At 48.2% G+C, this 19584-nt stretch overlaps 1 protein-coding gene across 1 annotated transcript in view; it reads left to right on the forward strand.

Moving 5' to 3' along the window:
• The window catches only part of ryr2a (ryanodine receptor 2a (cardiac)), a 1161183-nt gene that overhangs the window by 712323 nt on the left and 429276 nt on the right, over positions 1–19584 (forward strand). Inside the window, 1 exon segment of the mRNA XM_056296806.1 lies at positions 12574–12678. Within this exon segment, the coding sequence (XP_056152781.1) occupies positions 12574–12678 (105 nt within the window).

The raw sequence follows: 19584 nt of genomic DNA on the forward strand, positions 1-19584 counted from the left end.
TGGTCATCTCCTTGCTGGTGCCCCGGCGTTGGCCATCAGACCTCTGGATTTTGTTCAGAAAGCTGCAGCTCATCTGGTGTTCAACCGCCCTAAGTTCTCCCACACAACTCCCCTTCTCATGTCCCTACACTGGCTCCCAGTAGCTGCTCGCATCCAGTTTAAGGCTCTGGTGCTAGCCTACAGAGCAGTGAAAGGAACAGCTCCTTCCTATCTCCAGGCCATGGTCAAGCTCTACACCCCCGCCCGACCACTTCGCTCTGCTACCTCGGGACGCCTGGTTGCCCCGTTGCTCAGAGGCCCTTGCTGCCAATCGACCTGGTCACGGCTCTTTTCTGTCCTGACCCCACAGTGGTGGAATGAAATCCCCACTGATGTCAGAACAGCTGAGTCGCTGCCCATCTTTCGGCGCAGGTTAAAAACTCACCTCTTTAAGAACTACTACCCTGCTACTTGTTCTTAGCACTTATTGTATTCACTCATTTAAAAAAAAACAAAAAAATCACTTTCTTGCACTTTTACTTTAGAACTGGTTTTGCTCTTAGATGCTTCTTTAGATGCACTTGTGACCTCTGATGACTAGTAGTTCTCCTGATTTCCTACGTTAAATGCACTTATTGTAAGTCGCTTTGGATAAAAGCGTCGGCTAAAGGACTGTAATGTAATGTAACGTAAATAAACTTTATTGTTTTTTGCAAATATTCACTCATTTTGAATTTGATGCCTGCAACATGTTCCAAAAAAGCTGGGACAGGGGCATGTTTACCACTGTGTTACATCACCTGACCTTTTAACAACACTCAATAAGCGTTTGGGAACTGAGGACACTAATTGTTGAAGCTTTGTAGGTGGAATTCTTTCCCATTCTTGCTGATGTACGACTTCAGTTGCTCAACAGTCCGGGGTCTCCGTTGTCGTATTTGGCACTTCATAATGCGCCACACATTTCAATGGGAGACAGGTCTGGACTGCAGGCAGGCCAGTCCAGTACCCTCACTCTTTTACTACGAAGCCACGCTGTTGTAACACTTGCAGAATGTGGCTTGGCATTGTCTTGCTGAAATAAGCAGGGACGTCCCTGAAAAAGACGTCGCTTGGATGGCAGCATATGTTGCTCCAAAACCTGTATGTACCTTTCAGCATTGATGGTGCCTTCACAGATGTGCAAGTTACCCATGATGCCATGGGCACTAACACCCCCCCCATACCATCACAGATGCTGGCTTTTGAACTCTGCACTGATAACAATCTGGATGGTCCGCTTCCTCTTTAGCCCGGAGGACACGACGTCCATGATTTCCAAAAACAATTTGAAATGTGGACTCGTCAGACCACAGCACACTTTTCCACTTTGCGTCAGTCCATCTCAGATGAGCTCGGGCCCAGAGAAGCCGGTGGTGTTTCTGGGTGATGTTGATATATGGCTTTCGCTTTGCATGGTAGAGTTTCAACTTGCACTTGTAGATGTAGCGATGAACTGTGTTAACTGACGAGGATTTTCCCAAGTGTTCCTGAGCCCACGTGGTAATATCCTTTACAGAATGATGTCGGTTTTTAGTGCAGTGCCGCCCGAGGGGTCGAAGGTCACCGGCATTCAATGTTGGTTTTCGGCCTTGCCGCTTATGTGCAGAGATTTCTCCGGATTCTCTGAATCTTTTGACGATATTATGGATTGTAGATGATGAAATCCCTAAATTTCTTGCAATTGTACGTTGAGAAACATTGTTCTTTATCTGTTGGACTATTTGCTCCTGCAGTTGTTCACAAAGTGGTGAACCTCGCCCCATCGTTGCTTGTGAACGACAGCCTTTTGGGGATGCTCCTTTTATACCCAATCATGACACTCACCTGTTTTCAATTAACCTGTTCACCTGTGGAATGTTCCAAACAGGTGTTTTTTGAGCATTCCTCAACTTTCCCAGTCTTTTGTTGCCCCTGTCCCAGCTTCTTTGGAATGTGTTGCAGGCATCAAATTCAAAATGAGTGAATATTTGCAAAAAAACAATAAAGTTTATCAGTTTGAACATTAAATATCTTGTCTTTGTAGTGTATTCAATTGAATATAGGTCGAAAATCATTGTATTCTGTTTTTATTCACGTTTTTCACAACGTCCCAACTTCATTGGAATTGGGGTTTGTACATATGGTGCCGTTGCCAGGGACTGGCAACCAAATGCAGCAGATAAACACTGCAACAACTGAGAGCAGTGACAGCAGCAGTGACTCAGAAAATGACTAGAAAGCAAAAACTTAATCAAAATAGCTGCTATGACACTGCCGTGGATACAAAAATTTGTTATAATGTTGGACATTTATATTCAGTATGTAAATTGGCAATCCCGTCTTCTAATTCTGGCCAAGTGAAGAATTATTTTGTGTTCAACTTATGTTAATTCTGTGTCATATCTGCTGAAGGGCAATGTCAATCTGTAGTTAATAACCAAGAAGAGATTATTAAAGTGAAATAAATGTATTGCCACCAGGAATTTCATTTCTTTCATTATAAAAGTGGGATTTTCTCATAAAAACAGAGACATTGATTTTCACAAATAATGGCTTGGCAGTAACAGCTTAACATTTCAATTCCCAGGTAAGTTTAACTCAGTTTGGTATGACCTACAACACAAAATACCTTCAATTACAGGGTGACGCAGAAACCGTGGTGGCGATTTGCAATTTTCGCTGCCTGTAGCTTTCCAGTAGCTAGTTGACCAGGTCGTCCACTCAGGTTATAATCCTAGAAGGTCCTAGATATCATTTCTGGTGCACAACCTTTTACAACATTCCATCTCAGTAAAACCTCTTTGCCCCCTGGGTATTACCCATCTCACAAACATTTTAGTAGCAAACTACTTGCAAACTAAAATTGTGTACTCACACTAGGCAATCCGTACAGTGCCTGAACACATTTGACTTGTGTGATCGCTCCGTACCGTGGTCGAGTATGGTTCACTGTACCGTGCCATGGCCCGCTTGTAGAGCTGGGCTCGGCCAGGGTTCAGTTGGACTCAGGCACGGTATGCATCTAGTGTTATTGTTAATGCTAACTGTGCCTGAGTCCATCTGTACCGTGCCCTGGCCCACTTGAAGAGCTGCGCTCAGGCAGGGTTCAGGTGGACTCTGGCACGGTATGCATCTAGTGTTATTGCTAACCATTCCTGAGCAAGGAACTGGAACGTTATGGTGTCAATTATGTGACTGTCCTATTTAATAACATGGCAACACGATTTACTGAAAAACGCTGCGTTGCACAGTTGATAAATCTATAAGGCATATGGGAGGGTCATATGTCACCATGGCCAAAATGACGCCAAATAAACCACAAGGTAAATAAAATCATGAGCTCCACTGTGCCATGATAGAGGTCTTCTCTTTTCACCGTGATAATGTAAGCGTGCTCGACCCTGGAACGTTAAGCGTAATGTGAGCGCAGACCAGCAGGGGAGTGGGGAGGGAGGACAGTTGTGCTCGGGTATGGTACAAGACAACCATGCCTAGTGTGAGTACGCCCTCAGTATTACTCTTAGTATTACAATGAAAAGCTAAATATAATTTAAATACAGTAAAAATCAAAAACACATTGACAAAACACACTTCAATTCTTAATTTCTAAAACATAATAATATATAAATATAATAACAAATTTAAAAAATTAAAAAATGTAAACATAATATATAAATATGATAATAAATAAAATAAATATAAATATAAGCATATGCTGTCACAAGTATTTCTGCACAACTGTTTTGCTTACTGACAGTGTTTTCATAGACCAAAATGAAAAGGATGTCAGCAATGAGAGCCTTCAGCCAGGTGTTGCTCTATGGGGACTACATCTGACTCGCCTTGATGACCTCATCAATTAAAGACAAGATTTTTTTTTATTTTGATATACTTTATTAATCACCATGGGGAAATGACGCTCTGCATTTAACCCATCCTATTTGTGTTGCTAGGAGCATTGGGCAACCGCCATGCACCACCTCCAGTTCATTTTGCCATACCTCATTCAGGGGCACAAACAGGAGTATTAACCCTAACACGCATGTTTTTTTGATGGTGGGTAAACCGGAGCACCCGGAGAAAACCCAGTGCAGACACGGGGCAAACATGCAAACTCCACACAGAGGATGACATGGGATCACTCCTAAGGATAGACAACCCCGGGGTTCGAACCAAGGACAGTCATGGTTGTTTGGTCTGGGTCATCAAGGTCATCAAGGCTCCCTTGTCCCCCTATTCCGTGATTGGCTTGCCATTTCTGTTTCTGCCCCTGCTTTACTCACCTGTTCCCCATTCCCTGAATGCTATGCTTGTTCCTACTCACTTGTGCCCAATCTCCCTGATTGGCTCCCCAACAGTATATATTCCCAATGGTTGCCCCGAGTCATTGTTGGGTTATAAGTGAAATGTTAACTATGGTAGCTTATGTTTAGCCGGATGCTGCATGTCTTGTCTCGAGCCTTCCTTGCTGTCTGTATCCACCATTCATGTGTCTGTGAGTTTGTTTGTTTAGTTAAAACATTGTTCTAGCCCAGTCTGTCCCCGCTGTCTGCATTTGGGTCCTCAATTCCTGCTCCCGGCATGACGGTATAACCCGACCAATAATGGACCCAGCAGATCTAACCAGCTCGCTGTTTACCAATGAGTATTTCGGTGTGTCGAGGGACACCTTTCTGAACATGAAGCCAGGCTTCTTTAAACTCTTCATTCAGAACGTAATGAAGAACTCCATGGGCAATATAAAACGAATAAAACGGTAAAACTAAGAGAGCCATCAAACAGAAATTATCTGTAAGAAGTGATCTAAAAGCTGACTTTTTTGCTCACCTGAGATCCTTAGCCCATGGGTTCCACAGCTGAGCGGAATCCCTAAGATCCATAAAGATGGAACCCCCCTCAGGCCCATCGTCAGCAGCATAAACTCTGTCACGTACAACATTGCCAAACATATAGCCAACTTCTTGACCCCTTTAGTGGGCGAAACACCTCACCATATCCAAAACTCCATTGACTTCGTGGACAAGGTCCAAGGCGTAAAACTGGAACTGGATGAAACCATGGTATCCTACGACGTGACCTCGTTATTCACCTGCATCCCAACCATGGAGGCTTTGGAAACTGTGAGGCAATGTTTGCTATGGGATGACATCCTCCACAATAGGACCAACCTCAGCCCAGACCAGATTTGCCAACTACTGGACCTTTGCCTGAACACTACATACTTCCAATTCAGGGGCCAGTTTTATATACAGAAACACGGCTGTGCAATGGGCTCACCAGTATCTCCCATTGTGGCCAACTTATATATGGAAGAGGTAGAACACAGGTCCCTGAACTTCTTCAGAGGAACACCTCCGAGCCACTGGTTCAGATATGTGGACGACACATGGGTCAAAATCTAAACACAAGAGGTGCAAGCGTTTACTAAACACATCAACTCAGTGGACAAGAACATTAAGTTCACAAGGGAAGATGTAAAGAACAAGAGTTTTCCCTTCTTGGACTGTGACGTCCACATCGGGGAAGAAAGGAGCCTCCATTGGGGTTTACAGGAAACCTACACACACAGACCAATATCTACTTTTCGACTCACACCACCCTCTGGAACACAAACTGAGCGTCATCAGAACTTTGCAACACAGAGCTGACAATGTGCCCAGCAGCACTCAGGCCCAACGAGAAGAACACAAACACCTGAAGGGAGCTTTAAAAACCTGTGGCTACCCCAGTTGGACCTTTGTGAAAACTGCAACACGTTCCAAAAAGACCAACCAGGTGAGCGACGAGGAGAAAAGGAACAGAAGGAAGAGCACAGTCATCCTGTATGTTTCTGGGGTCTCCGAGAAACTCAGGAGAATTTTCAACAAACACCGCATCCCGGTATACTTCAAACCCAGCAACACACTCCAACAAAGACTGGTTCATCCCAAAGACCTTGTACCACACACCCGGAAAAGCAATCTGTTGTATGCTGTACAATGCAATGAGGATTGCACTGACCTACACATAGGAGAAACCAAACAACCACTACACAAACGATGGCCCAACACAGAAGGCCAAACTCCTCAGGACAAGACTCAGCAGTCTATCTACACCTAAAGCAGAAGACACACTCCTTCGAGGACAGCAACGTACACATTTTGGACAGAGAAGATAGATGGTTTGAAAGAGGGGTGAAGGAAGCCATCTATGCGAAACTGGAAAAACCATCCCTCAACAAAGGAGGAGGTCTGCGACACCACCTAACTCCCACTTACAATGCCATCCTTTCATCTCTACACAGGAGACTCAAGAAGCTTAGCCTCCAAGAACAACAGTCGGTCACTAACGGCTCCAACGACTCATTACCACTGAATAATAAAGTCGAAATTAACACCCCCTACGACCGTTGCTGCTAAACAAATGCAAATCAACAGCTCGATGGCGACGGGCGCGGCCAAACATCGGTACACAAAAGAGCCACTCATATCTATGGTTCTGTTAGCGACGGGCGTTGGTAAACATCGGGACACAAAGAGCCATGGACATCTATGGCTCTGACAACGACTCCAAGAGGATAAATTCTGAGTCTCATCACCAGCCAGTCTGACTAGCTTGGTCTAGTCATATATACCAAGTCCAGTTGCGCTTGATTCAACTCCTTTGGATATCAATCATTATGTATATAGCCATTCGCAGTTTCACTGTACGGGCCGTGTGTACTTAGACTTGCATGGCTTAATCTTTGAGACAAGCATATTGTAGCGAATTCGGGGGGGGGGGCAGTCCGGGAACCGCCACAGCCGGGACGCGAACCCGTATCTCTCACTCCGCAAGCGACAACGTTAACCAGTCGACTAAAGGGTCCAACCCGTTAGCCAAGGACCAACATGTCTACTTATCCATGCACGTTACACTACCCCCCTCCTTCGGGAAGCGCTGGCTGTTTGTCGTCGCACGGTCGGGGCAGGACGCGGCGGGGACTCCCCATTGGACTCGTTCTGAAAGAGGCGAAATTTTCCATTTCCTTGGGACTCCGCCCCTCGGACATTACCCAGCGCATTTACCGCACTCAGGGGTGGGCACAGGTCTCCCCCTTCCTGAGGCCGCACTGCGCTGCGCTGCTCCCATCTGGCAGAGAGAGCAGACCTCTGATCTCCTTTTCGAGAGCAGCGATTTCCATACGCTCACCAGCCAACTTTCGGTTACGCCCTTCGGCCAACGTTTGCTGTTTAGAGAAGTCCATCCCATTTCTGACACCAGTGTAGCGAATTCGGGGGGGGGGCAGTCCGGGAACCCCCACAGTCGGGACGCGAACCCGTCTCTCTCGCTCCGCAAGCAACAAAGTTAACCAGTCGACTAAAAGGTCCGACCCCGTTAGTCAAGGACCAACGTGTATACTTATCCATGCACGTTACAGTATGCTACTGGCAGGATCAACCAGGTAGCCTCATGTCGCCGAGCCCGGCTGAACGGACTGGGCTGGGCGGACCCGAAAACCGCAACCCCGTTGGTGGTGGGATGTACAGACGGGTAGGTGACGGACCACGCGGCCGGGTTCGGTAAACACCGGTCGGGAGTTCGGCCCTTGCTTTTTCTTTGGGGGGGGGCAAAGTTTTGGGGTTTTTTTTAAAGCGTGCGCGGATTTTGAGAAAATGTCTTCCGGGAAGCGTCGCGAGGTACACACCGAGCTCTTGGACCGGGCGAGGGGTGGTGAAACTCGCGGCGGGAGCCGTGGAGGAACAAGTGGGACAAACGGTCCTTCTGTGCCCCGCCGTGAGAGCTGACGAGCGGAGCAACAGAGAGGACTCGGCACTCTGCTCGCTTTAAAAAAAAAAAAGGTCTGCAAGACCGGAGGAACCGACCACCCAAACGCCGGCAAAGCAGGCCGCCGGAGGCCCTCCGAAGGCATGTTAAGTTAAGTTAGCCCATTGATCAGGACACAAAGCGAGTCCGGGTATAGTGTAGGCGGCCCGGCCAGAGAAAATCCCTGTGATCCGGCCAACACATCCCCTGGCTCTCACATCGAAAATCGACAGTCTCCTGAAAACCTGCTGAAATCCGTCACACACTAACAGTATTTTGCCAAAAATAAACTGGAGAAGATGAGGATGTCATCGAGGTAGACCACAACGAACTGGTCGAGCGTGTCGCGGAGAATGTCATTCATGAGAGCCTGGAATACCGCCGGGGCGTTGGTGAGGCCGAACGGCATGACCAGGTACTCATAATGACCCCGGGGCGTCTTAAAGGCTGTCTTCCACTCGTCCCCCTTCCGGATCCGGACCAGATGATAGGCACACCGGAGGTCCAGCTTAGTGAAGACTGTAGCCTGGGCGAGGGGCTCAAGGGTGGAACTCATGAGGGGAAGGGGATACTTGTTCTTGATGGTTATCTCATTGAGTTGGCAATAGTCAATGCAGGGTCGGAGGCCTCCGTCCTTCTTCTTCACAAAAAAGAATCCAGCTGCCACCTGGGAGGACGAGGTCCGAATGAGCCCCGCTGCCAAGGACTCGGAGATGTACTCATCCATCGAAGCCTTCTCAGGGATGGTCAGGCTGTACAGGCGACTGCTGGGAAGGGGTGCCCCAGAGCGGAGGTCGATCGCACAGTCATAAGGCCGATGAGGAGGAAAAGATTGGGCCCGGGTCTTGCTGAAAACCTCACCTAGATCATGGTACTCAGGGGGAACAGAGGAAAGGTAGGGAGGAGGGGCACGTTGGGGAGACGGGCCGGGAGCAGCCTGGAGACATTGGGCATGACAGGAGGAGCTCCACTCCATGATGGTACCGGAGGCCCAGGTGATATGTGGCTCATGCTGCACGAACCAGGGGCGCCCTAGGATCACAGGGACTAACGGGGACTGGATGATGAAGAACCGATGTCTCTCCACATGGTTCCCTGCTATGGTGAGAGAGACAGGGTGGGTGCTTTGGGTGATGCTGGCCAGGCAGCGCTCGTCCAGCGCGAAGGCCTCCATGGGCCTCTCCAGCATCTCTAGCGGGATGTTGGCCTGGGCAGCAAACTCTGAGTCCAGTGAAACACTCATCAGCTCCCGAGTCGAGGAGTGCACCCACCGTGAGCCGCTGGTCAGCCCAGGCCAGGGTAACGCCAACCAGATGATTGTGTGGGGCAGGACGGCGGGAACAGGAAAGGCAGCTCACTAGGATCTCCCGGGGTCCCAGTGAGCCTAGTCTTTTGGCCGAGTGGGGTCACTGCTGATCAGATGTCCCTTCTGGCTGCAGTAGAGGCATTGACCCGCCTTGAACCGGGCCTCCCGTTCGGCCGGACTAAGGCGCGTGCGCCCCAGCTGCATAGGTTGCTCCCCGTCGTGGTCTGGGGCACGGAGGGAGAAACAGCCACAGGGAACGTGGGGCGAGCAGGAGTAGGGGCCCTGTGAGGAGTGCTGGACGACTGGGGAATGGATGGGGATCCACGCAGGGCTCGCTTGCGCCTCCTCTCCCGGAGGCGTCCATCGATACGGATGGAGAGCTTGATCAGGTCATCGAGGGAGGTGGGCTCCTCCCGGGTGGCTAGCTGGTCCTTGACAGCCTCGCTGAGACCTCTCCGGAAGGTGACCCGAAGTCACTGGTCGTTCCAGCCGCTCTCAGCTGCAGCCAGCTTGAACTCCACTGAGTAGTCCGCGACACTGCCACTGCCCTGCTGGATATTGCTCAGCCGAGCACCAGGGTCCTGGCTTCCGTAGTTCTGCCACAAAGTCCCCGTAGGTTAGGCGGAACTGGCCCTCATGGACCAGGAGGCAGTGGCCCACTGAGCTGCTCAGCCTGTGAGCAGGTTGGTCACGTAAGTGACATGGGCAGTATCAGACGTGAACATGCTGGGTTGGTGCATGAAGACCAGCTCACACTGCATGATGAACGTGGCACAGGTCTCGAAGTTGCCATCGAATGGTCGTGGACTGGAGAGGCAGGGCTCCGGGGGAACTGGGTTGAGCCCCACAGGGTTAACTGGGGCAGGTTACCCACGACTCCAGGAGCAGGCTTGCCCGGCGGCTGGGTGGTGAGGGCCGCCGTGATGGTCTGCAACTGCCGCAGGATCTCTTCTTGTTGGCTCGCCAACGCCGCCTGCTGGCCCGTTAGGTTATCCACAGAGACCTGGAGGGGTTGGACCCGAGTCTGGAGATCCCTCACAGCGACAGAGGCCGCCTCTAGCTGCTGGGTGTGGGAGTTGGTCAGTTGGACCTGTTCGATGAGAGCTGCTCGAACCGGACTGGTCGGTACGCTCTCTGTGCCGGCTGGAGTCGTCATGGCCAGTTCGTACTGTTAGGGTTTGTGGGAGACCCCAAGCGCGCGACACCAGGCAGAGGTAGACATCGCCGAAACTGGCGTACTTTATTAATAGTTCATACAAAGGTCAACACGGAAGGACAAGGAGCAACTAGGAAGCAGGAAACCCAAAATGAACCGAAATGTCCCTTTAAGGTCCACCGACAAAACACACACGGCAACGAAAAGAGTCCAGTAATCCGCTTCGCGGGTCGTCCCAACAAACAGAGAAAACTAACTCCGCGGGCTGAGATAAACTCGGAGAGAATACACATGGAGGGAAGAGTAGACACCTCACCGAGATGGTTATGGCACGAACTAGCAACAGGCGCTGGGAGACCAGCAAACTTAAGCCCAGCCCTGACGACTAAGCCCACCCCTGACGAGCTGATTGGCTGCTGGCGCGAGGTGGGCGAGCCGTAACAATAGGCCCATCAAATACTCAAACGTATATGCAAAAACACCGAAAAAGTGAGTTTTGCATAATAGGTCCCCTTTAAAGAAAACAAGCGATATGAAAAGAAAAAAAAAACCAAACATATTAGCAACAAATAAGCAACTTAAATAATCCTAATCATGTTCAAAAGGGGTAAGAACTTGAGAACTTTTCTAGTCCTACCCCATTATGCTATTTATGCGTTGATAATAGAAAATCAACATTCAGTTTACATCCACCAGTGTTCATGATGTCTACCTCAGTTGACTCAAACTAACCAACCCATTTGGACAAAAAAAAAACAAACAAACAAAAAAACTACGTATCCAGGAAAATATATACGCAACAGGTGATTTTACAGCGATGTGAGACATCACCCTTAGAAACTAATAGTATGCGTGCTGTGCTGTGATTCTATGTTAAATACATTGTGAGAGCCTCGGAAACTGGGGTCAGATTCCATTTGTCCAAACTTACATGGCCGATAAACCTGATTCTGATTCTGATTCTGATGCTTGGGAGGAACTAAAACAAAGAAAACCTCTTCTGGGTCCTGTCCTAAAGGCTGTTTTGTACTTGAACTGAGTTACTGGCCAATAGTTGTTAATTTAAGCCTCTCAGACTACGCTGGTTGTGTATCAAAGCTGTTGGTTGTGTCTTTTTAATGCATGTAGGACCTGAACAATATATCGATATAATATCGCTATCATGATTTGAGAATAGATATTGTCTGAGATGTGTTATTGTAAAACAGTGCCGTACTATAACTTACATTTTCTCATTCTCTAATGTTAAAGGCTGCATTAGTGACAGAATGTATTGAACCTGTTAGACTGTTTTTGCTGACTGAGATGAACCAAAGGAACACCTGTACCTGCCTGGTCGTCACATCTACATTGAGTGTAAACATCTTATGAACGCACCAGTAGTCATCCCAAAAATATTGTCACATTATTAGTCTCAATTATTTCAGTGAAACATATTGTGATGTTTGATTCTGTCCATATCACTTAACCATAATACACATACACTTTACCTCTTCTGTTGTCTTCCAGATCAAAATTACCCATAACGGTGTTTAACGGCAGAGAAAAGGCTCTAAATGATCTTTTTTCAACCTGAAATGTGATGACTTTTCCTAGAGTGACCCCAATATTAGAAAAAAAGTGAAACATGGTTTTTGTTCATATTTCTACGAAAGCTGTACACCACTAGGGTACTAAGATTGTCTTGGGGTCATGTTGGATCCTAAGACATGTGTGGGTCATGTATGACCCTAAGACATGTGTGGGCCATGTGTGACTCTAAGACCTGTGTGGGTCATGTTTGACTCTTAAGACATGTGTGGGTCATGTGTGACCCTAAGATCTGTGTGGGTCATGTGTGACCCTAGGATCTGTGTGGGTCATGTTTGACTCTAAGACATGTATGGGTCATGTGTAACGCTAAGACATGTCTGAGTCATGTGTGACTCTAAGACCTGTGCGGGTCATGTGACCCTATAAAAACGAGGGGTGTTCACTGATTAAATGCAGTCTTTCTGCACTGTGAAGAGGGAAAACCCAGATGGTCACACAGTTTGTGATGAATTACAGCTTGTTTCTTCGTGCAAAATAGATTTGGGGTTTAGAATTAAATTCAGTTGCTTTAATGTAGAGGTTTAATGAAGGCGGCTCATAAATGACCCTTAAGACTAGGGCAGTATACACAATGTGTGGACAACACGAGAGTTAATGTGTAAGTTGAACTGATATGAAGCTGCTGCTCTGGGCCATACGGTCGCTGTGGCAGGCTTGGTAGAGTTTTGTCTTTTGTCTGTGTACCAAGGACTATATTTATTTGTATTTTGTCTTGCTGTTGACCATGTTGCAGGGCCCATGCACTGGTAACCAGCAGAGTTTAGCCCACAGTCGTCTGTGGGATGCCGTGGTGGGTTTCCTGCACGTCTTCGCCCATATGCAGATGAAACTGTCTCAGGTAAGTTCAGATAACTTGAAGCAGTATGTACACATGTAAAACATGATCACACATCTGATGACAACTTATCGCACATGCTTTCTCAATACTTTTAATGAAAATACCACAAGTTTTACTTCTTAGCATATTGTCATTATCCTTAGTTATAACCACACATTTAGGAATGTTGAATTATGTTGAATTAAGTAGGCTCTCTAAATGTAAGAGCTTATCTACAAACATTGAAAAGCGATGATTTTTTCACCGTTAATGATAATCCAGATTCAGAGGTTGATGAATATAATATAACACTAATATTAAAGGACAGTACCAGTGTAATTGTACGTCATTGCCCACGTACAACATCTACCACATGTCCCACATAATAAAGACCATTTCCCCCTAAACTACGTTCTCTACTACATCTCACACGTGTTTGTGTTTTCTCCATACTCATTACAACATGACAGAGTGTACCTGAGAGCTTACCTCAAAGCTTGGTTTTTAAACGCTCAGACGTGAATAAATATCAGTTTGGAATGCAGAAGCTGAAAGAAACCATTCTTCCAGATGTCATGCAACTCTGCTTCAAGAGACGCTGCGTAATGTTTCCGTTAATTTAGCGAATTATTGTTTCCTTCAGCTCGGGAAATTATGCTCACTATGAGGCATGATACAAATAAATGCAGTAATTAAAACGTTTTTTTTCTCCCCTCAGCAATGGACAACACATATTAGCTGCAACTTCTACCACCGCATGTGTAGGGCTAGCCCCGCTGTGGCGGTCCAGCCAAAAAAACATCCCAAAAAATCTTGTATTCATTCTTATCCTGCCATTACTACCCAGCCATTCCTATCCTGCCGTCCTTACCATGCCATTCCTATCCTGCCATTCTTATCCTGCCATCTTTATCCTGCCATCTTTTTTTTTAAATATCGTTATTGGCATTTACAATTTTAACATATTAAACAAGTCAGATATTGAGTAATTTAACACAATAAACCCCTCACCTTCCCCACCTGACATTCCCAGATCCTCAAGGATAAATACAAATTAAAGAAATAATGAAATTACATACAACTAAATCGAGAAAAAAAAAACAACAAAAAAAGTTCAAGAAAAATAAATAATCAGCATGGTTCACCAAGACACAAAAAAATCTCTCAGTTTATAGTCTATACTAGTTGGGCCATTCCTGACTCGAGTAAAGAGGCATCCCAGTCTGTTATACTGGTTTAAGTGTCAAAGTAAGTCAGAAAAGGCATCCAGACTTTCTTGAACTTGTCCCTGTTACCCCTTAAGGTAAATTTGATCTTTTCCAACTTGAGATAATACATAATATCCCTGATCCATCTGACATGGGATGGAGGTCTTGAACTCTTCCAATTTAAGAGTATTAGGCGCCGAGCTAGCAATGTAGTAAAGGCCACCAATTTATACATGTTAGATGGCCAGTCATAGTCTTCCAGTCTCACACCAAGTATGGCAATTAAAGGATACGGATCAATAGTTGTACTAAAAATTTCGCTTAAGGATTTAAATATTGCTGACCAAAATGTATGTAGCTCAGGGCATGTCTAGAACATATGCAACAAGGTAGCTTGTGCATGTTTACATCTGTCACAAATGGGGTCGATGTTGGGGTAAATTTTAGCTAATTTAGCTTTGGTAAGGTGGACACGGTGAACAATCTTAAACTGAATAAGCCCAAATCTACTGCATGAAGAGGAAGAGTGTACCTGTTCCAAAACTGGATCCCACAAGTCATCAGGGAGAGGAGTACCAAGATCCTGCTCCTAGGGGCTTTCTAAGTCTAGCCATTGGCTGAGGATTTATAGTGGCTAACTAGCCACTATATATAGTCCATATTCTGTTTGTACGAGCTGTAACCGGATTTTTGTGTGGTGCGCCAATTACCACTGGTGGTGGGGAAGTGACTAAGGATAAATAGGAAGATCATGGGATTCTGTGTTTGCCCACTCAGGTTTGTGCTCAAGCGAGCTGCTTTGAACATGCATGACAACCTTCTGGATATTACTAGCCCAATAGTAGTAAAGAAGATTGGGCATAGCCATCCCTTCCAGTGCTTTGGGACGTTGTATGAAGTCCGTTGTATGTCTGCCATTCCAGATAAAGTTAGAAACATCCTGTCAAGAAAGCTAAACTGTTTTTCTGAATGAAAGTAGGAATGTTCTGAAAAAGATACAGGAACTTAGGGACAATATTCATTTTAAGCAAGCTATTGCATCCAGCCATTGATAATGGTAGCGTGTGCCAGCGCTCCATATCTTGTTTGCATTTGTCAATTAAAGGGGATAAGTTTAATTTGTGTAAAAGCTGAAAGGGGCGAGGAACCGTAATCCCTAAATATTTGAAATTTGAGTTCACTTTCCTGAAGGGGAACATAAACGCAGGGATACCAAGGGTCATAGAGTTCAGAGGGAAAATGTCGCTTTTTTGCAGATTCAACTTGTATCCGAAGAAATTTCCAAATTGTTCCAGCTTAGATAGGATAGAGGGAAGAGACAGTGCAGGGTCGGTGATATATAAGAGAAGGTCCTCAGCGTACAATGACACCTTGTGTATGCTACCACCACGTATTATCCCTTCAAAGGAGCCACACTGTTGTAAGGAAGCCGCAAGTGGCTCGATCACTAAATCAAAAGGTCTTGTTCCCCATACAGCGGAAAATATCTTGATTGTACCTCGTTAGTTCGAACCGATGCTAATGGGTGGTTATATAATAATTTAACCCAAGAAATAAAGTTGGGTCCAAACCCAAATCTTGAAAGTCTGTCGAAAAGGAAACCCCATTCCACTCGATCAAAAGCCTTCTTCGCATCTAAGGCAACTACAACTTCAGGTGAAGCAGATTTCGACTGGGTGTATATTATATCAAAAAGCCTACGAGTATTATTGAAGGAGTGCCTACCCTGAATAAATCCTGATTGATCAGGTGAAATAAGGTCTGGGAGAACCCCTTCAAGGCGCTTGGCTAAACATTTCGCAAGAATTTTAAAATCTCCATTAAGGAGACTGATTGGACAATAGGATTCACAGCGCAGAGGATCTTTGTCTTTTTTGGGGTTGAGACATATTAAGGCTTGCCTCAGTGTTTGTGGTAGCTGACCATTCGAGAGGGCTTGATTATACATTTTCAGGAGTAATGGGGAGAGTTCATTTGAGAACTTCTAAAAAAATTCCACTGGGAACCCGTCTGGCCCAGGTGTTTTCCCCAACTGCATACACTTGATGGCTTCCCGAACCTCTTCCACAGTCAAACTGCTGTCAAGGTCGGACTTCTCTGCATCTCTAAGTGTAGGTAAATTCAATCCTTGACAAAAGGAATGACTCATCAGGACCATTATTACACTTGGATGTATGTAGTTTACCATAATACTCAGCAAATGTATCATTAATTTGTTTATGGTCTGTAACTATGGAACCTGAAGTGGTCTGTATTTGTGTAATTTGACGCAACACGTATGCCTGGAGTGCCTGGTGAGCCAAGAGTCTGCCTGTTTTGTCCCCAAGTTCATAGGTAGTGTATTTAGTCCTTGAAAGAAGATGTCCAGCCTTAGCTGTTGAAGCTAAGTCAAATTATGTCTGAAGACAGATCCTCTGTTGGTAAAGATCTGGGGTAGGTGAAGTGACATATTGTGCATCCAACTGGGCTATGTTATCACTGAGCTCCTTTAGTTTGGAAATATTTTATTTTTTATTATGTGAGGTGAAATTAATAATTTGGCCACGCAGGTAGGCTTTCAGGGTTTCCCAGAGAGTTTCATGGGAGATATCTGGTGTAACATTTGTTTCGATAAAAAACAATCTGGGTGCTCAAGTACCTAACAAATATGGAGTCCGAGAGTAGAAGAGAGTTCAGGCGCCATGCTCTGCATGGCGTGGGTTGTTCAGGGAAAAACAATTCAAAGGAAAGGGGGGCATGATCAGAATTGGCAATGCTATGGTACTCAGTGATGGGTATAAGCCGAGTGTCAAAAACAAAATAATCAATTCGGGAATAGGTGTGGTGAACCGGCGAGAAAAAAGAAATGCTCTTCCAGTAGGGAAACTAAACCTCCAGGGGTCAAAAAAACCCATATTGTTCAATGCAATTATTAATTACTTTGGCTGTCTTGGACAGTGGTAGAGGTCTGGAGGCGGAGCGATCTAACATGGGATTAAGGACACAGTTAAGGTCTCCACCAATAATTAAAAAATGGTTGTCCACATCGGGTAGAGCCGAGAAAAAAGAAACAATGAAAGCATCGTCTGTTATGCTCGCGCACCAGAACCCGACCCGTGTGGCGAAACCCAAGGCAGACAGACACAGGATGACTTCAAAATCCAAAAAGGGGGTTTTATTGGGGGAGGGGAATGTATGGTGCAAAGAAACGTTTTGTTAGTGGGATGTGTGAATAAACTATGTGTGGTGTCCAGTGGTTAGCGTGTATAGCTATGTGTGAGTGTTCTTAGTCAATGTATGGTGCGGCATGTAAATGACAAGGAGGTGTTGAAATAATGTGCGTGCACCTGGCAGGAAAGTCCAGTCCGTGATCCAGGAGGGGTTGTCCGAGGAAGTCCAGGTCCGATATCCGGGAAGTCGAGTCCGAAAGGAGGGATCCAGGTAGGGGGACACGGGGGGAGATCGCCGGAGAGGTCCGGGGAAAAACGTGAGGGTCGCTGGGGACGAGGGAGACGCAGGGAGCCGTGGAAGTCGCGGAGGGAGAGTCTTGGGAGGAGAGAGAGACACACAAAGATAAGACACTGGGGAAATAAACAGAATAGCAAAGAACGCTGAAGGGCTTGTCAGAGCTTTACCGCAGGGTTCAGTACGTCGAAGCACGGAGTGGTGTTCTGGGAGACTTCTTGTAGAGGGCTGCCTGATTGCCGCAGGTGTGCCTGATGGATGATGGCAAACACCTGGTGCAGTGCAGCGCTCGTCTCCTCAGAGCGCGAGCCGAGCGCTCGGATGTTTCCGGCACGTCCGAGCTGGGGGAGTGGCTTGAACGCGCCGGGGAGGCAGCTCGGGGCGGTGTAACCACAACAGGACCCCCCCTCCTACGGGAGACACCGGGCGACCGTCTGATGGTGTTGGGGTGGGCCCGATAAAACTCCTCCAGCAGTGCGGGGTCGGCCAGGTAGGACCGGGGAACCCAGCTGCGGTCCTCGGGCCCATAGCCAACCCAGTCCACCAGGTATTGGTACCCACGCCCCCCGTGGCGTACGGCGAACAGCCGGTCGACATTCCAGACCATGTCACCACCGTCGAGGACCGTGGGGGGTGGAGGAGCTTGGACAGGGGGAGACAGGGGGCTGGAGGCTACCGGTTTGAGGCGCGAGATATGGAAGACGGGATGGATCTTGAGTGAGGTGGGGAGATGGAGACGCACCGTCGAAGGGTTGACGATGCGGTCGATGGTGTAGGGACCGACGTAGCGGGGAGCCAGCTTTCGGTTGAGGGTAGGGAGGGGCAGGTCCCGGGCCAGGAGCCATACCCTCTGGCCAGGTCGATAAGCTGGGGCCGGCACTCTCTGCCGGTTGGCGCTGCGCTGGGCCCGCTCTGTAGCTCGCAACATAGCGGCCCGGGCGGTCTTCCAAACGCGCTGACATCGGCGGAGATGGGCCCTCATGGACGGAACCGCCACCTCCAACTCCTGACGGGGGAACAGAGGGGGTTGATAGCCAAGGGAACACTCGAAGGGGGACAAACCGGTGGCCAAACTCTCCGTGGAGTTGAGCGAGTACTCCACCCAGGGCAGGTACTTGCTCCAGGAGGCAGGGTTGCTGGTAGTAACGCAACGCAAAGCCGCCTCCAGGGCTTGATTGGCCCGCTCTGCCTGCCCATTGGTCTGGGGGTGATACCCAGAGGAAAGGCTGACCGTGGCCCCAATCCCCTTACAGAAGGCCTGCCACTCCTTAGAAGTGAACTGGGGACCACGGTCAGAGACAATGTCCAGGGGAATCCCATGGGGTCGGACGACGTGGGAGACGAGAAGGTCCGCCGTCTCGGCTGCAGAGGGGAGTTTGGTGAGGGCAACAAAGTGGACGGCCTTGGAAAACCGGTCGACAATGGTCAGAATGGTGTCATTGCCTGGGGCCACGGGGAGGCCAGTTACAAAGTCCAAGGCAATGTGGGACCAAGGTCGGCCAGGGACAAGAAGGGGGCGCAGGAGACCTGCTGGAGGGCAATGGAGAGCCTTGCTGCGGGCGCAGGTGGTGCAGCCAGCCACGAACACTCTGGTGTCTGCCTCCATGGTGGGCCACCAGAAACCCCTGCGGATGAAGGCCGCCATTTGGTGGACACCGGGGTGGCAGGCAAAACGGCTGGAGTGGCCCCACTCCAGCACCTGGGGCCGGACAGAGGGAGGCACAAATAGCCGGTTCGGGGTTCCATTGCCTGGGTCGGGCTGGGCGCGCTGGGCCCTTCTCACCACTGATTCGATGGCCCAGGTGACGACACCCACCACCCGGGCCGGGGGAAGGATGGTGTCTGGAGCGTCAGGGGACCCCTCGGGAAACAGACGGGAGAGGGCGTCTGCCCTGACGTTCTTGGTGCCCGGGCGGTAGGTGAGGGTGAAGTCGAACCGGCTGAAGAAGAGAGCCCAGCGCGCCTGCCTGGGGTTGAGCCTCTTAGCCGTCCGCACGTAGGTCAGGTTCTTGTGATTGGACCACACGATGAACGGTTGCCCTGCTCCCTCCAGCCAGTGTCTCCACTCCTCTAGGGCGGCGTGGACGGCCAGCAGCTCCCTGTTGCCGATGTCATAGTTCTCCACAGGACTGAAATGCCGGGAGAAGAAGGCGCACGGGTGGATCTTCTGGTCCTCCTCCGACCGCTGGGAGAGGAGGGCTCCGATGCCCATGTCCGATGCGTCCACCTCCACGATGAACTGCCTGGACGGGTCCGTGGGTGAGCACCGGAGCCG

Source organism: Lampris incognitus, chromosome 17 (assembly GCF_029633865.1).
Source record: "Lampris incognitus isolate fLamInc1 chromosome 17, fLamInc1.hap2, whole genome shotgun sequence".
NCBI lineage: Eukaryota > Metazoa > Chordata > Actinopteri > Lampriformes > Lampridae > Lampris > Lampris incognitus.